This window comes from Geotrypetes seraphini, chromosome 11 (assembly GCF_902459505.1).
Source record: "Geotrypetes seraphini chromosome 11, aGeoSer1.1, whole genome shotgun sequence".
NCBI classification, from domain to species: Eukaryota; Metazoa; Chordata; class Amphibia; order Gymnophiona; family Dermophiidae; genus Geotrypetes; species Geotrypetes seraphini.
The window spans coordinates 52,959,696-52,975,871 of record NC_047094.1 but is presented as its reverse complement, the minus strand read 5'-3'; the positions used below and the strand labels follow the sequence as shown (position 1 = coordinate 52,975,871).

General features: G+C 41.3%; 1 protein-coding gene across 11 annotated transcripts in view; it reads left to right on the top strand.

Annotated features, from left to right (window-relative positions):
- LOC117369236 (ankyrin repeat and fibronectin type-III domain-containing protein 1-like) overlaps nt 1–16,176 on the top strand; it is a 1,092,487-nt gene that overhangs the window by 1,047,073 nt on the left and 29,238 nt on the right. For all 11 annotated transcript variants that reach the window (XR_004541103.1, XM_033963493.1, XM_033963485.1 and 8 more), the window contains one exon: nt 2,416–2,582. Coding sequence is in view for 10 of the 11 variants with exons in the window: in XM_033963493.1 (XP_033819384.1) it covers nt 2,416–2,582 (167 nt within the window). In the remaining variant the exon portion in view is untranslated. The remainder of the gene's footprint in view (nt 1–2,415; nt 2,583–16,176) is intronic.

Sequence of the window (16,176 nt, the reverse complement as noted above, 5' to 3'; positions counted from 1 at the left end):
AGACTTATATTTAAGGAGGTTGACATTGAAACTGTCCAGAAACAGCTCTTGGATGGCTAAATTGCCTGTATTCGGCACTTAACTGAGCAGGTTAACTGCATAAGTAGGACTGAATAAAAGTCAGTCCTATCTTTGGCCCCCTTTTACAAAGCAGTGGTAGAGGTTTCTACCGTGGGCCGGTGAGGAATTCTATAAGCGTCGGAGCATTGACCTTGCTGGCTCACAGTAGAAATCTCTACTGCAGTCTTGTTAAAGGTGGCATTTATGCGGTAAGCTATAAAGTGCTGAATATTGCACTTATGTGTTAACTAGCTCTAGAAACCCAGAAATTCAATACTATAATAACATAAGAATAGCCTTACTGGGCCAGACCAATGATACATCAAGCCCAGTAGCCTGTTCTCACGGTGGCCAATCCAGGTCATTAGTACCTGGTCAAAACCCAAGGAGTAGCAGGGCAGCAGTGGCTTCCCCCATGTTTTTCTCAATAACAGACTATGGACTTTTCCTCCAGGAAATTGTCCAAACCTTTCTTAAAACCAGCTACGCTATCCGCTCTTACCACAACCTCTGGCAACGCATTCCAGAGCTTAATGATTCTCTGAGTGCCCAGATATGGCCTAGCATTGAATTTCTGGATTTAACGCCATTGGTGGTCAGTATAATGTTGATCACCGCCAGCTAAATATTGGGCTCAAGGGGGTCATTTACCAAACAACATTCATTCTTTCATGGAGTGACCTCTTTAATGTTTTTATAGCGCTATATAATGCTTTTGACACTTTTGGAAAATGCGAACATGGGATATAATTGGATAATCAAATAAATAAGAGTTCTCTGTGGGTAAAAGCCATTTATCCACAGAGAATCCCTTTGGAAATTGCTCTGTTACTGTTGTACAGATATTTCTCTCTTTTTGCCTGTTCGACAGGATCATTTTTTATTGTCTGTGTAATAGCAACTTATAGATAGGATTCTTAGTTTTCCATTTTTACACACAAGCGCAGGTAGAATTGGTCTTTATTACAGCCACATGTATTTTTATTTTTTTTTAAATTATTGTATTTGTTGTATGAGGGCTTCTGAAGGAAATGATTAATGAAGAACAGGCATATCTTCAGTTACGAAAAGAAAACAAAAAAATGTAAAAATAGGAAAAGGAAAGAATTTTGTTTTATGAAAACAGATGTATTTGTTCCTTGCATGCACGACTTCCTAGTGAACTGCAAAAATATTAAAATATGTAAATATATACTGACATGAGGCCAAAAATAAAATCCATAAAGCTGGGAGCTGTGTTTGTAACATATAGGGCTCCTTTTACAAAGTGCGCTAGCGTTTTTAGCGCACGCACCAGGTTAGTGCACGCTATAGTGCATGCTACCCAAAAAACTACCGCCTGCTCAAGAGGAGGCGGTAGCGGCTAGCATGTGCGGCATTTTAGCGCACGCTAAAACGCTAAAAGGAGCCCATAGATCATCCTCCAGAAAGGTTTGCATTGGTAATTATACATAGTGAAGGAAATTATGGAATATGAACCAGGAAAAAATTAGAAGATTGGAAAACTCAGTAGGAACTCAGCCTCTGTTCACAAAATCATAAAACCTGATGGCAGGAGAAGATCATATGTTCTTTCCAGTCAGTCTATCCATTAGACTAGGTCTAATGGCTGGTCCCAATTAGAGAATTGCATAGGGACAGAAATCTCACCCATCCCCAATGGAATCTAACCCTTACCCACCTGTACCCACTAGGATACATTCCATTCCCACAATTAATCTCTTCCACCCCCATTGGTACCCATGGGAGTCAATTCTATTATTTACTTGCTCGCAGACCTCTGTTTCCTCCCAACCACAACAGCCTCTTGTGGATTATGGGGTGGTATTCACTATGCAACCAGTGAGTGTTCCAAGCCTGAGTCTGGTGTTTCAGCTGCCTCTCTGGACATCCCAAGCCTCATTCTGATGTTCCATTTGCCTCTCTCTATAAGCTCCAAGCCTCATTCTGGAGTCACCAGAGATGTTGACTACACTCCCATGGATCTCCCACGGCATCTTCTACCATCCTTGTGCGAATCCCATGACAACTTCTTCCATTCCCACAGGAATCACGTGACAAAGTCTTCCATACCTGCTGAATTCCTGCAATCCCCATTTCTATGCAACTCTTTAGCCCCAAACATGGAGGGAGAGTAGAAGTCAGGTATTCCACTTGTTTAAAGCCTTTAATGTCCGCCCATTCTCCCAGTTGTGATCTAATTGAATTCAGATAAATGGCATACTTTTTTGTGCCAGGGTGGGGGTGGTTGAAAATGTGCCCAATTGCAAATAAATCCATTGAAAAATGAAAAAAGAGCTGGGAGTTATTGCCTATGAAATAAATTAAATACTATCTTTGTTTTGGATTCTGTAGTCCACTTTTTCACATATGACCGAGAGTTCATCAGCCAGTACTGCCAGGTATCTGCTCTTCTGGAACTTGAGTCCCTGCTGTCCCAGCAGAGCCTCAGAGAAGCCTTCTCAGACTCTGAGCTAACAGCAGCAAAGCAAAGGCACCAGCAGATTCAGGACCACATACAGGTAAAAAGATATATGAATGTAGGTAAAATCATCCAACCATGATCATATACACTCAGGTGTCTTTCTCATCTCTTTTTTAAATATTGCACTGGCATAGCCATGGGTTGGCATTAACTAAGCATATGTGTGGGGATGGGGGTGCTGACATTGGTGGCTGAAAGAATGCCACCAACTTTCCTGCTATTCAAATGGCTCAGGGGAGGGGGGCCTCCACAGAGGACAATTTCAGCTGGTGGGGCTTTAGGATCACTACCAGCTTATGTGCTGATTTTTAACATGGGAGGGGACGGAGAGGGGAGAAAGGGGCTGAGAGGAAATGCATGGGCCACACAGTCCACCCTTGCGCCCCTCCAGAAAACACTCTGGCTATGATCTTGTCCCACATAATAGTCTGATTTTGGAACAGGATGCCTATGTGAAGAGTCCAAAAAGTTAGTTTTATAAAGACTCTTTCACCAAATAATAATTCAAAATATAAAAGTGAAAACAAAATCAAAACTTATGATTATGTTGTATAAAGGCAATATAAATGTCTATGGGTCTTTACAAAATAGGTTTCTAGGCACAGCCTCTCTAGTGCCTAAATGCTGACATTGAATCAGGTTGGGCAGACTGGATGGACCATTCGGGTCTTTATCTACCGTCATCTACTATGTTACTATGTTAGACATTTACACCTGCTCTGAAGCAAATGTAAATGTATGCTTGTACTCTACGAGTATAATTCTCTACAGGTAGCCAAAAGTACCTGGCAGAATCCCAAATGATAGCAAGATTCCGGATACCCAAATAGTAGCAAAATTCCATGCTACAGATTCCAGGGCAAGTAATGGCATTCCCCTTTTCTATCTCAATAGCAAACTATGAACTTTTCATCTAGAAACTTTCCCAAACCTTTTTTAAATCCAGATACGTTAACCACTGTTACTACGTTCTCTGATAACAAGTTCCAGAGCTTAACTAGTCACTGATTGGAAAAAAATATTTCCTTCTATTCATTTTAAAATTATTACAATGCAACTTCATTGAGTGACCCTAGCTATGCTACTTTTTGAAAGAATAAACAATCAATTCATGTATACTAGGGATCTCAAAGTCCCTCCTTGAGGGCCGCAATCCAGTCGGGTTTTCAGGATTTCCCCAATGAATATGCATTGAAAGCAGTGCAGGCACATAGATCTCATGCATATTCATTGGGGAAATCCTGAAAACCCGACTGGATTGCGGCCTTCGAGGAGGGACTTTGAGACCCCTGATATATACCCATGCTATAACACTCAGGATTTTGTAGACCCATATCATATCCTCCCTCAGCTGTCTTATTTGCCAAGCTGAAAATCCCTAACTTCTTAAGCCTTTCCTCATATGAGAGGAGTACATTGCAATTCTGCCCCTTCTCCATTCAAACTACACCCCTAGAAATGCATACACAGAGCATGTGTACACACTGTCTTAGCACCACACGTAGTTGTGTACTTATCCATGTATATGCCACAGGTTAATTTTATTTAAACAAAACTTTTTCTACATGTAAACTGGCTCTTAAAGGGAGAAACCCCTTTTTAAAAAATACCCCTTAAATGCCCGGTTCATCAAGAACTTTTCTCAAAAATACAGATGGGAAAAAAAGTCTTAGTGAATCAACCTACGTAGTACAGAAAAGTAGCCTGCCTCTAATACCGGTGCCGGAAAGATGGTGTTCTCCCTGGAACAGCGAATAGTGATTGTGGAAGGCTAGGTGCGAAGCGGATCGATTAAGGAAACACAAGAGGCCTTCGCTGACAAGTACCCAGGAACAAAAACACCAGCTAAACGTAGAATTCAGAGTCTGGTTCGGAAGCATGCCTCACCTCACGCAACTCATGAACTGTTTACAGAGGAGCGAACTGTGAGCAAAGGGTTATGGCCACCACATTCCCCGGACTTGTCCACATGCTTTCAGATATAAACTTTTAACACTGCTCATTCCTTTACCTTTAGCTTCAACTACCCCTCAGTCCCATATTCTTTAGAAATGGTCTGTTGGGTAAGGTTTCGTTTAGTTGAGAATTGATTATGCTACATTAAATCCTAGAACTTGATAACGCATTTGGTGTTTGCTAGAGAGATTTATACTTCTAGGGCCAGATTCTCTAAACAATCCCTAGCTCAGTAGGTACCTAGCAAAGTGTCACCTACGGAGGGCAGGATTAATTCTTCGAGGGCCCCTAGGCACACAAGTACAATGGGCCCTCTGACCATGCCCCGTCCACACCCCATGCCCCGCTTACCCCCACCCCCATTTATTTACCTGATGTCGTGGGAAGGCTTGTGGGCCACTGGCCCTTGCCTTACCTTCTGGGAGATGCAGCGAGTGACAGAGGACCGGGGTCAGAGGAGGAGGAATCGGTGGCGGGTAAGCAGGCTTCGGCTCGGTAGAGAGGGAGGAAGGCAGGCTTCGGCAGACAGTCATGGAGGGAGGACAACGGCTGGAAGGCAGTGAGGGGGAGATGGCAACGACTAGGGACATAGGGAGGAAGGAAGGGGCCCTTACCTTCCTGGAGTTGCGGCAGCGGCAGGTAGCAGTGGGCGGACGTGGAGCAGCGGCCACGGGTGGGCAGGAACCAATGGAATCATCCGAGAGTGATGACATACCCGACAAGCCCCCTTGAGGCAATCAATGGGGGCTGGTATTGGCCTCCCCACATCCAGCTTTCAACAGACTCTGCATTGCAGCGGGCATGCACGCAAACTTTATCTAGGGCTTAGTTTGGGACAGTGTGATCACACCTTGTGCAGGTTGCTGCTGGTTACTCTAGTTTTATGGGGAGGAGGGGGCGCTTTGCCAATTTTCTAGGGGGGGGCTTCGCTGTTTGAAACCCAAAAAATTCAGAGTTGTCTATTACTTGTTGTTTCTTCAGCGGGGCCCCCCTGATGAGTTCAGGCCCTAGGCACGTGCCTACTGGGCCTATTGGTTAATCCGGCTCTGAACCTACGGCTAACTCAACATAAGCGCTGGTAGGTGTCATAATTGTAGGCACCAGTATATTAAGCCAGGGTTTTCTTGGCCTAATATACTGGTGCCTAACATAGATGCCAACCAGTGCCCACGTCAATCCATGCCCAAACTCTTCCCTTAACCATTCCTACTTTTCATGTAGGCACCTCAATGTACAGTAGAGGTCTACTGCAAGATGATATGTATCTGCCAAGTTAAACATCTACTGGCTATTTAATTTTTTTAAATTGCTTTTTAATTATCAGCATCAATTAACTAATTACAAAAAAATTAAGTCAGACGCCTAACTCGGTAGGCTCCTTGATCTAGGCACCTACTAGTAGGCGCCTTTTATAGAATCAGGGCCCTAATTCTTGTGTATGCGTAAATGTTTTTCCTGAAAGGTCTTTCCAAATCCTACAGTACTTAAAACTATTCCACATCCCCCATACCTTGTAAATAAGGCCATTTTTTTCCTTTTATGGTTAGAAGGATCCTACATATAAGTAGCAACATTTATAGATCACCTACACATGCAAATAGTGATTAAAGGTACATAGTATAAGGAAAACAAACATGAATGTATTGTTGTTTGTTTAGCTGTTTATTACATTTTTAAGAAAAAAAAGCCAACTAACATAAAGTGCAGACAAAATACATGATAATAATATCACCTAAGCACTTTTATACTGTGTAAGTATAAACAAAGCAAGAAGAAAGAAATCCCCCCCTCCCTCCCTTTAATTGGAAGTATATAAGAAATGAAGTGTGGTAAGAATAAACACGAATGTATTGTTTTTTTGGAATTGTACATACAATAAAAAAATTTTAAAAACTGATTTAAGAAAGCCGCTATCTACAAATGGTGAACCACATGAATCATAGATTGCAGGGAGGTGTTGTTATGGCTTGGAGAGAGAGTGGTGCAGGTGGGTCTAACATATTGACATGTGTCCCCCATCCTACAAGGGGAATATGATTCAATTAAACATCCTAGATGTCAATGTGTGTATCTGCCTTGTGGCAGAGATAGTATCTGCTTGAAGGAGCGAGTATAAAGTCTGAGGCCAACCCCTCCCCATCACCTCCTCAGGCACAATCCCCCACTCATCCTTCCTCAGCATCAAAGTCTACATGTTCCCCCCCCCCCCTGACATCTGATCCTTAACCTCCCACCCCAAACTACAATCTGATCTTCCATTTGACCCCTGCCAATATCAAGACCCCCCTACCTGAACCCTGGGATCAGGCCTCTTCTGATGCCTCTTTCTCCACCTCCATAGACTCCAACGCCCTGCTCCCATTCCCTAGTACCCAGCTCTTTCTAAGATGTCTGGTAGAAGCAGGAATGATCTCCAGTCACTCCTGCTCATGGTTGCTCAGGGTTCAGAATTTTTGCCTGTGACCCTGGTGGTAATCTTGTGATACTATCAGCAGCAATTATACTGCCATGAATCCCATGGTACTACTGCTAAGGTTCAGGCTGTTAATAAGGACATTCTGCCAGCCTGACTCCTAACACGGTACAATGAGATTACTGCTAGGGGCCACAAGCATCATTTTGGTACCTGGAACTGCCAAGATAAGGAGTGGCAGGAATCGTTCCTCCTCCTCCCTTTAAACTACCAGGGGGATCAAGTGATGGGATTGTGCTGAGGAGATCCATTGTGGGGGGAGGGAAAGGTTGGATGGCGGACCTCATGCTGGGAAGGGAGATCTTATGTTGGGGGAGGGCAGGGGTGATTGTGCAGGTGCCTTGATGTCATGATGGTAGGATTTAATGCCGTTGGATCAATGGGGTAAATGATGCTGGGCGGGGGGGAGGGGGGATGGTGCAACTGGAAGGAATGATTTCATAAAATTGTTCCTGTACACATCTGGGGAAAAGCTTCATGCATCCACCCCTCCACCCTCTACCACAGCCAGTGCAGTTCTTTACAATGGCCATTGACATGCAGACCTGCACATCTTTACACTTACCTTTTACAACATTTGACACCTGCATGTGTCCAAGAAATGTTAGAGTTGTATCTCCCAAGAAAGGTATTACAATTAGAAAATGCCACGAGATTATCTACTGAGAAAGAGAGGAATATAATGCAAGCAAGAGTTATAAATTCTATGTTTCCAGTTGCTGGTGTGAAACTTTGGAACACAATGCCAGGTCAATTGAATTTGTGTAGTCCTAGAAATACTTTAAAGAGGCTTTTAAAGACACAGCTTTTTGTTGATGTGTTTATGTGAAAAGAGCAAATATGATTGATGGTTGAATGGGATTTGCGGTACAGTACTCCCCCGAAAATCCGTTCCAGGAGCACCCACAAATTTTTAAAAACTGCGAATGCGGTTTAGGAGCGGAGGGGATGCAGGAGAGGGCTGCAGGGGCGACGGCGAGTGCTGAAAATCGAGTGCGGGATCTTTCTTAGTATTTTCTGACCGCCTCTTCTGGGAACTAAAGTCAGGCTACTGCAATCTGGCGCGTCAAAACAGCCTGAATTTAGTTCCTGGAAGAGGCGGTCAGAAACTACCATGAAAGACTGAGTCCATGATTCACGAACCGCAAATTCGCGGGGGTTTACTGTATTCCTTACAAAGCAGAAGATATGGTGTTTTATCTATGAGATTTTTTTAATAAGTTGCAATATGGTCAGCAATGTAGGCAGCAGAAGCTTGTATTAGATATAAGTTGTATTGTTTTAAATAATTTGTATGTTGACCATAAACTGCTTAGAATTATAAGCAGTATATACATTTTTTAAGTAAAATAAATAATAATAAATAAAAGTGAGAATCTTCCACTTCCAACCTCCAATCTTCCAATTCCCCTCTCCACATCCTGTCTAAAATTAGGGCTGCTTTTACTAAGGTGCTTTAATGCGCGGAATAACGCGTGCTGCATTGCCGCACGCACTAGACCTTAACGCCAGCATTGAGCTGGCGTTAGTTCTAGAAGCGTAGCGCACGGTGTAGCACGCGGTAATTTCCTGCGTGCACTAAAAACGCTAGCGCACCTTAGGAAAAGGAACCCTTAGGGGTCCTTATATCAAGCCGCGCTAGCGGGGTTAGCGCGTCAAGACATTTCATCATGCGCTAACCCCTGCGGCAGCCTAAAATCCTAACGCTTCGTCAATGGAGGCATTAGGTACTAGCGCGGCAGGCGGTTTAACACACGGCATTCCGTGCGTTAAACCGCTACCGCGCCTAGATAAAAGGACCCCTTAGTCTTTAAATATTTTTTAAAATCAAATGACATTTCAGATTTCAAGCTGGAGGAATGCCGTCCCACCTCTTCTACTGTAATGCATTATCTTGCTCATCGGGTGGTGTTTAAAATGATCGAGGTTAAACTGCTATTTTCAACTAGGTTGTGAATGGAGATGTTAGAGTGGAGTTCTATCTGAGTGTTTCTGAACTGGAGCTGGGACTGTTGATATATATCCCTGTGTTGTTTTTCTTCTGTTGTTTGTTATGGCAGTTAGCTTTTTGGCGGCCCACTGGGAAGGCTGAGGCCATTGGTGACATGCTGAGGAGTCGTCTGGTCTGCTAGTACATATTCCTGTGGAGCCTGCTCCTTGTTTCTCAGTTTACTTTGATTACAAATGTCTTTATTGGGGAAGAATACATATTTATCTTGGATTTGTTTGCATCATGTTATAAAATGTGGGTCTGTGGAAGCTTCTAGTATTTTATGTGCTCCAAGCGGCAGTACTTAACAATTGCTTGTCTGTTTTCTTTTTTTTTTTTTTTCCATTGCGTCTCTCTTCCCAAAAATTAAGAACCATTCTGACTAGAAGCATAAATCGTATTGTACCTAGCCCAGAACACTGAACCAGGATGTCAGTATGTGTATTGTCTTTGGCTTAACCAGCTCTTCTTTCCCTAAAATCATGACAAGGGAGAATAAGGCATGTTTCTAACTTGAATGCCTTGAATATTTGTAAAGCATTCTTTCGAATTGGTGTGACTAAAGGATGTGATACACATTTTAACGAGTTTTGTGGCTAGTATAAAGCCTTGTTAGTAAACTGTTTACCTGGCTTTAGCTATACTTCTATCAATTAATCTTTTTCCATGTTAAGATAATTTTTTGTAATGTGCACTAAGGGATGAAGCATAATTGTGAGATATCCGGTTGGAACTTACTCATTTCTGGTGGTATTTTAGAACAATGCAGGAATGCTTGTTTATGTCCTGGCATTGCAGCCATTTTAGAAACATATGAGGAGCCGCTGAAAAGTTCTCAGCCCAGCCAACAAAGCTGGGGCAATCTCCACTGAGGGCTATACACTTAGGGCTCCTTATACTAAGGTGTGCTAGCGTTTGTAGCGCTGTACTGCAGATGAGCGCACTCTGCCCCCCTGTCCAACGCACTATGCGCGCGCTGGACACTAATGCTTCCATTGAGCTGGCGTTAGTTTTTCCACGTTGCGCGGGGCGGCAGCGCGCGCTCATCTGCAGCACGTGCTACAAACGCTACCGCAGCTTAGTAAAAGGAGCCCTAAGTGTACGAGGAACCGCTGAAAAGTTCTCAGCCCAACCAACAAAGCTGGAGCAGTCTCCATTGGGGGCTATACACTTAGGCCCAAATTCTGTAACCAGCGCCTAAAGTTAGGCACCTAAGTCGGAGGCGCCCATCTAAATTGAAGAACAAGCGCAATTAAGCTTCTAATCAGCACTGATTGAAACATAGGCGCCTATCAAGAAAGCGCAATTGTGTAACAAGGCGCCTCTAAAAATGTAGGCGTCCTTCAAAAAAAATAGGCGCTATGAATATTAGGCGTTGGCGTGGCTACATGTTAGGCACCTTCTTACAGAATCCCTGCTCTTAAGCGTGATTAAGTGCTTGCATGGGCGCCTAACTTTTAGTTGTGCCTAGAGCCGACCTATTTAATGTGCGCCTCTGAAATAGGTGCCTAAATAGGTTCCACTCAGCGCGATTCACTAAACAGCACCCAATTGGAATCGCGCTGAACAGTGCCTAATTAGGTGCCCAACTTTTGGGCGCTTCTTATAGAATTTGCCGTATAGTTCAGAGATTTTCCACTTTTTCGTTCTGTATTATTCCAACGGAACAAAAAAGTGGACCATCACTGGATGGGAGACTGCGCCAGTTTTGCTGGTTGGGCTGAGAACTTTTCAGCGGCCCCTCGTACACCTGGATAAAATCAACGGAACAATCCTGGCGGCTTTCACATAGAAATTCCAATTTCACAGCTACTAGATGTAAGTGGCACTGTAGGGTCATGAAATAGTTAACTGTTGTTTAAAATATTGCTCTGGCCTACATAGCTGAAAACAGTGTACAATCTATTGACTTCATCTGCCTGAAATGTATGTCCCTGCCTTACCACATTGTAAGCTGAATAGATAAGAGTTTGAGCCATGATGTGCCCTGCCCTTTTGTACATGTAACATTTAGACCTGTAAAATTTAGATAAGCAGAGAAATGAGCTAGTTTCCTATAGGACTATAAGTTGTATCCCTGAACCTATCATAAGTGCTGGCTTAGGACCAATAATAATTGTAGAAAGTTATAGAAGTAACAAATGAAAATTGTAGTTTTTGCATATATTAGTTTGCGAAAAGGGCATAAAAGTCCGTGTATTTCCTGTTTCTGACACTCTAGTAGGCAGGCTGTTAACTGCACTAGAGTCCGGCATGCTGTGAATAACCTCTTGTACTTTCTTCACGCCTCTGACTTTGTGTGTCCAAGTGACCTTTCAGCACCACTTCCATGTATAGCTGCCTCATTTTGCAAAGCAAAAAACCAAATCCAAGGAGGAAAACAAGGTTCAACTGTCTGCAGTGAAAAACAATCCAGAACAAACAAAGCAAAAAACTGCAGACCTTGTACACGATGCAGGCAGGCTTTATTATGACAAGTAAATTTTAGGTTAAAAACCTTTTACCAGGTGAGGGACCCAACACGGTCTGTGTTTCGGACTAACCTTCGTCAGGGGTCCTAATAGGTACAAATACAATATTTAAAACAAACATATTTAAAAATACAGTATATTTAAAAAAAAATTTTTTTTAAAAACAATATATTAATTACAATAATGGTCCAATTTATTCAATTAAAAAATAGATTATATTAAAAAATAGAAAGAAAAGAAAGAAGGAGAAATATTCCATTAAAAGAATAAATGATATGATGGATAATTTAGTTTTTAATTAATCTATATATATCTAATGAGAAACTCATAAAATATACCGAGGAAATAAAAAAAGGAAAGTGAAGAAAGAAGAACCAATAAAAACAAATTGAATAATGTAAATATATGATACATACCAATTTTTGATAAAGCAGAAAATTATCAAAAGAAAAAAGCCTTGGGTAAATAGCTATCAAGGGACATAAAAAAAGGCATATCAACAATAAAAATCATCATAAACATATATCTTAGTCAAAATTAAAATGAATAATATGATTTGGAATGAAATGTAACACTAGCCAAATAAAAATCATAAAACACTATGATATACAGCAATGATAACAATGGTAATTAAAAATAAGACAATTAACAACAGTTAGAAGCAATTAGAATATTAGCACTAGCCAAATAAAACACTAGCCAAATAAATGTCATAAGTCACTATGATATACAGCAATGAAACAACAATGATAATTAAAAATAAGGCAATTGACACCAGTTGAGAGCAATTAGAAACAATACAACCATTAGGTAATTACTAATCGTATACTATTGAATGTAAAAGAAAGCCAATTAACAACAATTAAAAGTAATTAAAAACAGTACAACCATAGGATAGTTACTGATCATATGCTATTAAAATGAGAAGACAACCCAGATAATGAAAGGTATATAATCATGTTAAAAAATCATCATTTTTTATGAAAAACCTTAACCCTGCAGTGATTATGAAATCAATAAAGAGATATATATGTATATATGCCAAACCACTATATATTTACTCATTTGCAGAGGCTCCCCAACCAAATATTATATTATATTCAATTATAATTGAATATAATATAATATTTGGTTGGGGAGCCTCTGCAAATGAGTAAATAGCATATGATCAGTAACTATCCTATGGTTGTACTGTTTTTAATTACTTTTAATTGTTGTTAATTGGCTTTCTTTTACATTCAATAGTATACAATTAGTAATTACCTAATGGTTGTATTGTTTCTAATTGCTCTCAATATAATCTATTTTTTTAATTGAATAAATTGGACCATTATTGTAATTAATATATTGTTTAAAAAAAAATTTTTTTTTTAAATATACTGTATTTTTAAATATGTTTGTTTTAAATATTGTATTTGTACCTATTAGGACCCCTGACGAAGGTTAGTCCGAAACACGGACCGTGTTGGGTCCCTCACCTGGTAAAAGGTTTTTAACCTAAAATTTACTTGTCATAATAAAGCCTGCCTGCATCGTGTACAAGGTCTGCAGTTTTTTGCTTTGTTTGTTCTGCCTCATTTTGCAAACATACACATGAAAGTGCTGCCAGTTAAGTAGTGAGACTGCAACTGTATGTTGTTGGGTTTTTTTTTAATTGAATCGCAAAGAAAGCTTGCAGAGCACATTATGGGCTCCTTTTACGAAGGTGCGCTAGCGTTTTTAGCGCAAGCTAGCTGAAAAACTATTGCCTGCTCAAGAGGAGGCGGTAGTGACTAGCGCGCGGCATTTTAGCACGCGCTATTCCGCACGTTAGGGCCCTAACGCACTTTCGTAAAAGGAGCCCGTGCAGTTCCCGTAAGTTCAGATTCCAAAGCAGCGTTCGGATTCCGGGGAAAAATCTTTGTATTACTACTATTACTACTACTATTTATTATTTCTATAGCGCTGAAAGGCGTACACAGCGCTGTACATTCTAACACAATAGACAGTCCCTGCTCAGAAGAGCTTACAATCTAATTTAGAAAGGACAATTTTGTGAATGAAACACATTATCATGTTATCATTTTTTAAGAAACAGGACTCTCTCTCCCCCCATCTACCTTGTTTACATCTCCATGTTATTTAACAGCACATTACGAACTTGCATTGTTAATGTCCCCAAAATGGGTTCCCAGATTTTCATAAAAAGTCTTCTTGGATATTCTTCCTGCAGTCTCAACAAACATTCGATCCAGCCTTAACAACTTTTACATTTGAATTCTCTACTAATGTTTGCTAATCCACTGCAACAATGTACAGAGTTTTGAAATCAAACATGCTTTATGTATTAAAATTATATAGGCTCCCACACTGACAAGTAAGTCATTTCCCAAAGTGTCCTGCATGCAACCCATTGTTGGGTCATAGGTATTCCAAATATTTGGGTGCAGTGTTTTGTTTAATGTACATCATCATACCTAAATTAAGCATGGATCCCTTATTTTATAACTTTTCTATTTCTCTAAATTAAAGAAATGCCCCCGACCCACCCACATATCCCTATTTTTTTGACTCACACTTAAAAATTAAGCATGGATCCCACACTTAAATTTACACATGTAAATTTTAATTAAAATCAATACCAAAAATTGATCATTTAGATCCAAATTATCAGCACTAATTGGCTTGTTGTTTAATTAAATTGCACATGGAAATTGGGTGTGTACCCAAATTTGCACACATAATTTTTAGCAATTATGTATAGAATTTGGGTGATATGGGTGTGCTAAGTCCTATTTCTACCACAACTTAGCAAAAGGATCCCTTAGATTGTAAACCTTCTAGAGATAGGCAAATACATGGAGGGGCATAATCGAAAGGGACGTCTAAGTCTGTTTGCGTCCAATTCGCAAGTCGTCCAAAGTTAAAATACGTCCAAAATTTTTTTTGTTTCGAAAATCATCTAATTATACGTCCTGCCGATCTGATCGTCCAAGCTGCTAAAACGTCCATTTTATACCACATTTCCGTCCAACTTTTCGTCCAAGTCAAAAATGCCTAGAACAAGCCCTGTTGGATGTGGGAGGGGTCTGCAAAGTGATGGACTGCACACCCAGACATGGCACCTAAATAGTGGGGTACCTTACAGGGCACTGCTGTGAACTTCACAAAAAGGATGCCAAGTCATCATCTCACTACAGCTCCCTTATAGGTCTTGGTGAGCCCCCCAAACCACCTCCAGAATCCCCTCGACTCATTTATCTACCACCCCAATAGCCCTTATGGCTGCAGAAGCCACTTATAGGGCAATAGAAAAGGGTTTTGGGGGTGTATGGGAGAGTGCACATGTTTAAGTATCAATGCAGTGATTACAGGGGCTTATGGGCATGGGTCCTCCTCTCTATGGGTCCCTAACCCACCCCCAAGACGACTTAAGCTGCTTCTGTGCTGGATGACTAGGCTTTCCTTTGCCAGGAGGCCAGGTGATGATGGTCTGGAGACCGAATTTTAAAGGTGTGATCAATATTTTTATGAGGGCGGGGAGGCGTCGGTGATCACTGGGGTAGTGTGTGGGGGTCTGTGTTATGTGTTTTCAGTGCTTATCTGGTGACTTTAGGTGGGTTTTTGTGACTTAGACCATGTTTTAAATGGTCTAAGTCACAACGTCCAAGTTCCGTCGATCCTGGGCTGTATAACTTTCGGTTATACATGCTGTACTACTAAGTCTAAGCCGGCCCACGTCCCGCCCAACTCCTACCCTTGACACTCCTCCCGAAATGCCCCGTTTAGCTTTGGTCGTTCAGCGGCACTATGAAGGATTAGGTCATTCAGAAATACGTCCAAAACCCGTTTTTAGTATCGACACTTGGATGTATTTGGGAAATGTTCGTCCAAGTGCCGACTTAGGCCAGTTTTTGGATGTTTTTCTCTTTCGATTATGAGCCCCATAGTGTACCTCAGTGGTCTGAAACTTAAACTCTTTGCAGGGCCACATTTTGGATTTGTAGGTACTTGGAGGGCCTCAGAAAAAATAGTTAATGTCTTATTAAAGAAATGACAATTTTGCTTGAGGTAAAACTCAATAGTTTATAAATCTTTCCTTTTGGCTAAGTCTTAATAATAATATTGTAATTTATAGCTAAAGAGACATATAATCAAGAAACTGTTTTATTTTACTTTTGCGATTATGATAAACATACTGAGGTCCTCAAACTAGTACCTGGCAGGCCGCATGTGGCCCCTCGGCCGCAAGTTTGAGACCACTGGTGTACCTGAATGTAACTGACCTTGAGCTACAACAGATTCCTTCCTTTCTCTCTTCTCTCATTGTTACTAGAACACATTGAGTGGTACCTTGGAATCCAAACTTAATCCGTTCCAGAACTCCATTCGAGTTCCAAAACCATTCGAGTTCTAAGACAATTTTTCCCATTGAAAATAATAGAAACTGGATTAATCTGTTCCTTGGTCCCACGACTCAGATTTTCAAATAAATTTAACAGCAAATACACTGGGCAGACACAGCAAGATCGGGCCCCCACCGGCATAAACAGCAAGATCGGGCCCCCACCTGCATAGACAGCAAGATCAGCAACGGCGAATGCAAGTGGTGCTCAGCCGAAAGCTTCCCTCTGATGTGAACAGGAAGCTGCATCAGAGGGGAACACTTTAGGCTGAGCAACGCTTGCAGTTCCCGTAGGTTCAGATTCCAAAACAGCGTTCGGATTCCGGGGCAAAATTTAATTAAAAAAATAGTTCAGAT